General features: G+C 35.6%; 1 protein-coding gene across 1 annotated transcript in view; it reads right to left on the bottom strand.

The window, feature by feature from the left end:
• Positions 1-220: 220 nt before the first annotated feature.
• Positions 221-8,063, bottom strand: part of LOC145109912 (GDSL esterase/lipase At1g29660-like) — a 33,184-nt gene continuing 25,341 nt past the window's right edge. Inside the window, exons 2-5 of the mRNA XM_079047029.1 lie at positions 1,828-1,952; positions 1,319-1,552; positions 860-1,097; positions 221-628 (exon numbers count right to left, since the gene is read on the bottom strand). Coding sequence (XP_078903155.1) covers positions 414-628; positions 860-1,097; positions 1,319-1,552; positions 1,828-1,952 — 812 coding nt within the window. The 3' untranslated portion in view covers positions 221-413. The remainder of the gene's footprint in view (positions 629-859; positions 1,098-1,318; positions 1,553-1,827; positions 1,953-8,063) is intronic.

Below are 8,063 nucleotides of genomic sequence, written 5' to 3'. Positions count from 1 at the left end.
GACAATACATTGAACTGTATTGAAAATGCCCTTATAACCTCAAGCAACAACAAAAGGGCTTCAAGATCTTAACAAACGTTTAAACATAAAACTTTGATTTACTAAAACACTTTTCTAAAACAATTATAGAATCAAAACTTATTTCTAGAATACAAATATAAGATCAAAAGAAACATTGATTACAATAAATTAACATCATAAAACAACGATAAAAGCTCGAATCGTGACCTTGCTTTTTTTGAAAACGATCACTTCTTTCTTATAGATTATTGAAAGAGATGGATGATATTAATCCATAGAAAATGTCCTAATGGCTTGCATGTTTCTCAAATGAAACAATATAGCATAGTACGTAACACTTCATGGCACACCTTATTGCAGAAAATATGTGTATCATTTAGTCATACTCAACATTAAAGTTGAGCTAATTGGCTTATATCATATGGGGAAGCGTCCTTTTGTGAAACTCCAGAATATGATCTTGTTGCAATGATGTTATTAGAAACTTCTGTCGGATGTAAACCATCAAAGAAAATAGAGACAGACCGCATAGGGCAAGGAATCGACTTTGGAATGCATTGTCCATCTTTTCTTACTAGACAACACGGAGAATTTGGCATGGGCACATCTGAAATATAAATATGCATCTTACAACTCTAATGAACTTTCATATATTTTGTTTAACATTTAAACATTACTTTGTAACTTTTTACTTGATTCATAATTTTTTTTTTGAAAAATGCAGCATGCTTCATATATGCATACACCTAATTGCATTGAGGAGTTATATAGTAATTAATTAAGCCATGAAACCAGTTTTGTCCATGTGAATCTAGTTTCATTACTACCCAGACTTTACCTCCTAGAGGTGACAAAATGCTCCCAAGGTTGATGAAGGTGAATTTTGCATCTGATTTCTTATGGTTAAGTGTATGAACAAGAGCTTTAAGCCTATCATTGAATAATGTAACTGCCTCATTCATCTTCTGTACGCACGGTTTGCCGTATGTGCCAAATTTGTTTATATAAATTGGGCTACACCCAATAGGAGCCAGACTAAACACCGCAATCTTCCTGCCCCCCAAACTATACAAACTCTATCATACATCAAAATGTTAGAAACATGCTTGCATTATTAAGCATTCCAAAAAGAGTTGCCTCATGTTTGAATCTCAAAGGTTTTAACTTTAAGTTGACATGTCGTTCTAAGAATGTAGTTTTAGCAACACGAAAGGGAGATGAGAATGAGCAAGCCCCTTTTTAGGAAAAATAGTACCATAAACCTAGATAAAGAATAGATGAATTATAATATGTGTACCTTCAGTTGTCCAGAGTACTGGTTTATAAGTACTTTTGCGTATTGACGCTTGGTATACATGTGGCTTGTATTGTAAAGGTCGGGCATGTAGTAGTTGTTGATGTAATCGTTGCTTCCTATATTTACAATGTAGATGCATTTTCTTAGGAATTTTGTATTCTTTTTCAAGCGTGAAATTCGTGAAATTATGGACTTGTGATGAAGTAATTGCCTATCCATGCTGTAGCGATCACCCTGTGATGAAAGAAAATGCATATAAATTTATTATGTCTCAAGAGTTAATGGAAAAAGTAGCTATACTTAAGGATAAATTCAACCAAATTTAAATAGATGTAGTTTAGCCGTTATCATCATTAAAATGCCAAATTAATTTCTAAAGCGACTTGATAACATGGAAATCCTATTTGTAAGGAAATGAATTTCCATCAAGAAACGTGATTTCTAAGGCTTCTTAGTATACCATTAAATAAAATGCATGTTATAGGAGTCTAGTTGCAAATGAAGATTACCATATGACTTCCCGTTTCTTTCCGAATCCCACTACCCCCACTGCCATAGTTTACTCCAATGCTGATTTCTTTGTTAGTTGCAGTAGCATATGATGGAATGAACTTATCAAAGCCTAGAAGTTGACCTGAAGCAAGTATGTAATTTGTTAATCTCAATATTATTGTTGTCAATATTTTTTACATATTATATATAAATAAATTAAGCCGATAATAATAAATGTCCAACCAAGAACACAAACTAACAATATTTTGCCATTGAATAAGCTAAATAAGTCATCCAAAATATATAAAATTGTAACTACAAGATACAGAGAATTTAACATGGTTGGACTAGGTTATGCAAGAAATGTGGTTTAAACTACCTTATGGAATCATTAGAATACAAACATATTCATCAAGATCCACTATTATTTCTCTTGCATGTTTGCGACCAGAGAGATACGACACAATGAAAGTGTAACAAAAAACTAAACAAGTCCACTTTTGAGAGCGCTCAAAGTCAAACTCTATAATACAATTATTTACAAATTAGACCTTTAGGCATAGTATTTATGTCACTAAACACCACAATCTCCACCTTAATAAGGACACCAAGTCCATTTAACACTTTTTGTATGGGAAGTGATTCGTACACAACAGTTTTTTGCCATACACAACAATTTATGAATTATAGAGTTGTACAATACAACATTTTAAAGCACCAATTGTTGTGTATGGAGAAAAATTGTTGTGTACAAATCATCTCCCTTTATCTATAATAAAAGAGAGAAAACTCCCTACTGAGTTCGATCATGAAAGCTTTGATAAAAAAACATATATATTGCATAAACATTTCGTCGGGACCAAACATATATATCTTTATGTTCTCCCGACTTCTCCCCAGTTAGCGGATACAAGATTTTTGATAATTGGGGGTAGTAGCCAAATCCAAGATTTTAAACACATGTTTTTCCCGCTTGCATCAAATGACAAAATAGTCGATCGGAAAATTTTGGTTTTGGGGCCGGTTTGTTTTGTTTTGTTTTGCTTTTTTTTTAAGAGTTATCGGGTGAGTTTGTTTATAATATAATCAATTATTTTTTCTATAACAAAAAAGGGCTAAAAAATCAACTTGTACACCTATCAAAACAATTAACCATTGGTCATGAATATAGTTTTGAGAGCAACTATACATTGATATAGAGAAATAAAATGTTATATATTTTAACAACATTTGACCCACCATGATGTGGTGGATTTGATTAAATTATAATAAAGTTTATGTTATTAATCCTAGGGGAAGGTTTAATGGAAAATGCACGATCAGTGCAACACATGTGGGAACTAATGAAACCATGACAACACATCACTTTAGAGTAAACTTCATAAATACTTTTACAATACATTATTTATGAATAGAGAAATGAAAATGTGTCACTTGATCATTAGTTCCAACATATGTTACCATAGTTATGCATTTTCTGTTAAACCTACTTCATTAGTCCTATAATAAATTGATAATCCATAAGCAATCAAGTTCGTAAAAATAAATGTGTAAGATGGTAGGTAGATAGAAACTTCATTTTTTGACTAGATAATAGGTTTATACATTGCATTTCAAGTATTCGTTGAGGGAAAGTATTAAAAGTTTTTTTTGCCATTGAGGGCACCAGCCCCTATCTCCTATTTAGATTTACCCCTGCTTCTCCTCAACCTTTTGTGGGGGTGAATGACTAGTGTATTCATAGAAAATCCAAGCTAATGTGGCAAAACAAAATAGGATTTGAATATTGAAAGTTTTAGGAAGTTATCATGTCTACATAATAGTGTGGTGGGTGATTGGAGTATTCTAAACTATAAGTGTTTGGGTGTTCTTCATAATAAGGTTAAAATCATATAGGATATGAAATCTACGAGTTTCTTACTTATCATAATTGGGGTGGAACTTTCCTATTGATTTGTTGAAAAGTGAAGAGTAATGTTTTTCTTAAACGACAAATATATTAAAGAAGAGCTACTAACAAGGACATAGCTATAGAGAAAACAAGAATTACTTCGATTGTAAGGCTTTACTAAGGGACCTCAACTACTCTAAGAATTAAGTATTCAAAATTTTACATCTAGATCTAATCCACATAAAATGCGGAAGTCTAACATCAATAAAGAGCACCTCGATGCATCCTTTTTTCTTCATGAACACCATGTCATTTCTTAACCTCCATGTACACCAAGACATGTCACATATGATGCTGTCAAAACCCATTGTTCTTGGGTTAGATCCTTCCACCTGTCCAATATCCCTGCTAAATCGCCATAGTTTTGAAGTCCTGAAACATTTTAATCCCACCATTTGCTTAGTTTACTCGAGACCACTTTTATAAACCCAAAATCAAATAGTAAGTTCTCTATCGACTTTGTTTTTTCTGAGCATAAATCACACAAAATTCTATTCATTTTATGCCTATTTTATCAAGGTTATCTTTCATAGAAATATGATTAAGGATTATTTTCTACCTAATCATATTAGCCTTACACATTGTGGTGATTTTAGTGTCACCATGTCATTTTAAGTAACTGGAACTAACATGTGAGCTAAGGGGCTTCATAATTTGTACTCTATTATATGTACGGGGTTGTGCAGAGTGCACGCATGTATAAGATCGAATTAGAAGCCGGTTCGACGATTAGTCGGGGGTCCGGGGGCAGCGCCCCCGGGTCCGGGGTTTCTATAGGGGCAACGCCCCTTTGGCGGGGTCTAGGGGCAGCGCCCCTAGCGAGGTCCAAAGGCCAGAGCCCCTGGCTGGGACCATAGTGGAAAATTCAATTTCTTGAGGGTGTTTATGGTAAAACTAACAAAACTCGTTAGTTTTGGGAACCCTAAATCCTCATTAAATCCGAATTAATATTACTTGCTTCCAAAGCAACTAATGATGGCCCAACCTAATGAAACCCTAATATCGTTTATTGTATAAATGGCTCTTCTTTTCAGAAGAGGGTGACGATCTTAAGCTCTCGTTTTTCATCACACTTTCACAGAATCCTCTAGCATATTGGCTTACAATTTCTGTGCCTAGAATCGTTAGTGTCCACTTGGATTATCTTAGGCTAAATTTCTTGTAACCCAGGCATAGGGTAGATATATCAGTTCGGAAAGTGATATCACGATCCAAGTCGGTATCCAAATCTCCACTACAAACCCTAATATTCCCAACAATCGAACTGATATTTCCTATTCCTGGAGATGTGTGACTCAATCCGCGAGATGACTACCAAGTTTTCCAAACTGGAGAAGTTCGAAGGTGTCGACTTCAGGCGTTAGAAGAAGAAGATGCACTTCATGCTAACTACTTTGAAAGCAGCATACATGTTGACTACTCCAAGACCAGCAGAGCCTGCAGAAGGTGTTTTTGAGACAGCTGAAGAGACAAGAAAGAGACAGAAGTGGGACAATGATGACTACATCTGCAAAGGTCATATTCTGAACGGTATATCTGATGCATTATTTGATATCTATAGTGAAGCCTTGTGTGCCAAGGAGTTGTGGGACACCCTTGAACTGAAATACATTACTAAGGATGCTTCTAGCAAGAAGTTTCTGGTCAGTGACTTTAATTATAAGATGGAAGATTCAAGGTCTGTCACTGAGCAGTATAATGAACTCCTTGGCATATACGGTCAGTTTAAACTGCACCGTATGAATATGGATGAATCCATTGTTGTGTCCACTATCATTGACAAACTGCCTCTGTCCTGGAAAGACTTCAAACATAACTTGAAACATCAAAAGGAGGAACTGTCATTGGTTCAAATTGCTAGTCACATTCGTATTGAAGAATCTCTTCGTGCGAAGGAAAGTGACAAATCTGAAAAACCCAAAGGAAAAGTTGAACCTGGACAGCCCTCGGTTCATATGGTTGAAAACAAACCAAGGAACCAAACCACAAAGGACATGGCAAACGTAAGCAGGAATATGCCCCAAGCAACTCCAACAAAAAGAGAAAGGATCTGGTTTGTTGGAGGTGCAATCAAGTTGGGCATTGCAAGCGTGATTGTCGTGTGAATTTGGGCAACAATGGTGCTGGAAACAGTGGAGCCAATGGGAAAGTGAACGGGTCTTCGGCCCAAGTTAAAAGAGGTCAGTTTTTGACTAACTTTGATAATTCTAATCAGAATTATGTTTATTATGTTTCATTTATCCCTGAATCATTCTATGTGCAGGATGATGATGTTGCTTGGTGGATCGACTCCGGTGCAACCAACCATGTATGCAAGGATAAACGGATGTTTGAAACATTTACTCCGCTTGAAGATGGGTCGGTGCTGAAAATGGGAGACGATTCTTTTATTTCTATTTGTGGTTTAGGTGTCGTGTGTCTTGAATTTACTTCTGGAAAGACAATTAGGTTATTTGATGTTTTGTTTGTTCCCAAGATTCGCAAGAATCTTGCTATCTCTAGTTGTTTGAATTCTGATGGTTTTAAACAAGTTATTGAGTCGGATAAGTTTGTTTTGTCTAAGGGTGGAATGTTTGTTGGCTTTGGATATTTAAATAATAGAATGTTTCTTTTGAATATTGTTGACAAATTATTACTTGTTCGGAATTCTGCATTTGTATCTTCTGCTTCTAATGTTAATAAATCTATGCTTTGGCATGTAAGATTAGGTCATGTCAACTTTAGAAAGATGCATGAGATGTCAAAAGATGGATTAATTCCAGCCTTTGATATGACATCTGATAAATGTAAAACATGCATGCTTACAAAAGTGACAAAACAACCCTTTCCTAGTGTCACTAGAAATTCAGCTTTTTTGGAACTTGTACACAGTGACCTGTGTGATTTCCACTCCACTCCTTCTTTGGGAAATAAAAAATATGTGGTCACTTTTATTGATGACTGCACTCGGTTTTGCTTTGTGTATTTGTTGCATTCTAAGGATGAAGCCTTAGATAAATTCAAAATATACAAAACCGAGGTGGAATTGCAATTGGGCATTTCGGTTAAATATCTCAGGACTGATAGGGGAGGTGAATATATGGATCCCATATACTTCCAATCAGTGGGTATCATTCATGAGACCACGGCACCTTATACGCCCCAACAGAATGGTATTGCTGAACGCAAAAATCGAGTTTTAAAGGAAATGGTAAACTCGATGTTGTCTTACTCGGGATTAAGTGAAGGATTCTGGGGAGAGGCCATGTTAACGGCCTGCTATTTATTAAATAGGGTTCCAAATAAAAGGAACAAAATAGTCCCATATGAACTTTGGTTCAAGAAAAAGCTGAATTTGAGTTATTTTCGGGTATGGGGATGTCGGGCAGTTGTAAAACTCACCGAGCCCAAAAAGAAGAATTTGGGAGAACGTGGAATTGATTGCATATTCATTGGATATGCTGAACATTCCAAGGCATATAGGTTTTATGTAATAGAACCTAATGATTCGGTTTCGGTTAACACTGTTATCGAATCACGAGATGCAATTTTTGATGAGATGCGGTTTTCATCGATTCAAAGGCCTAAGGATCTGACTTTTGGTGCTCTTAAAGATCAAAATTCAGAAAGTCAAGATGGTGGTAATGTGCAAGAACCACAAGAGCTTCGTAAAAGCAAAAGAGGCATGCGAAAAATTTCGGATCCGACTTCCAACTGTATTTGATGGAAGGTTCAAGAGATGAAATTAATCTTGAATACTCTTATTGCTATAGTATTGAAGATGATCCTAAGACTTATCAAGAGGCCATAGAGTCTCATGATAGTGCCTTTTGGAAGGAAGCAATTGATGATGAAATGTCATCAATTCTTGAGAAGAACACATGTGTGTTATCTGATTTGCCTCCAGGTTTTAAACCACTCGGTTGCAAATGGATTTTCAAAAAGAAAATGAATGTTAATGGGACTATTGACAAGTTCAAAGCCCGGTTAGTCATCCAAGGTTTTAGACAAAAACCCGGTATTGACTACTTTGATACGTATGCTCCGGTTGCACGTATTGCTACTATTAGATCGTTGATTGCTTTGGCAAGTATCCACAATCTGGTTATTCATCAAATGGATGTGAAAACAACCTTTTTAAATGGTGATCTTGATGAGGAAGTTTACATGAAACAACCTGAAGGTTTTATTATGCCCGGTAAAGAGCATATGGTTTGTAAACTTGTCAAATCTTTGTATGGGCTGAAACAAGCGCCTAAACAATGGCATCAGAAATTTGATGAAGTTATTTTGTCCTCTGGTTTCAAGACAAACCAATGTGAC

Source organism: Lactuca virosa, chromosome 4 (assembly GCF_052849685.1).
Source record: "Lactuca virosa cultivar CGN04683 chromosome 4, Lactuca_virosa_CGN04683_v6, whole genome shotgun sequence".
In the NCBI taxonomy this organism is placed as follows: domain Eukaryota; kingdom Viridiplantae; phylum Streptophyta; class Magnoliopsida; order Asterales; family Asteraceae; genus Lactuca; species Lactuca virosa.
This window is presented reverse-complemented; position numbering and strand designations above follow the sequence as displayed.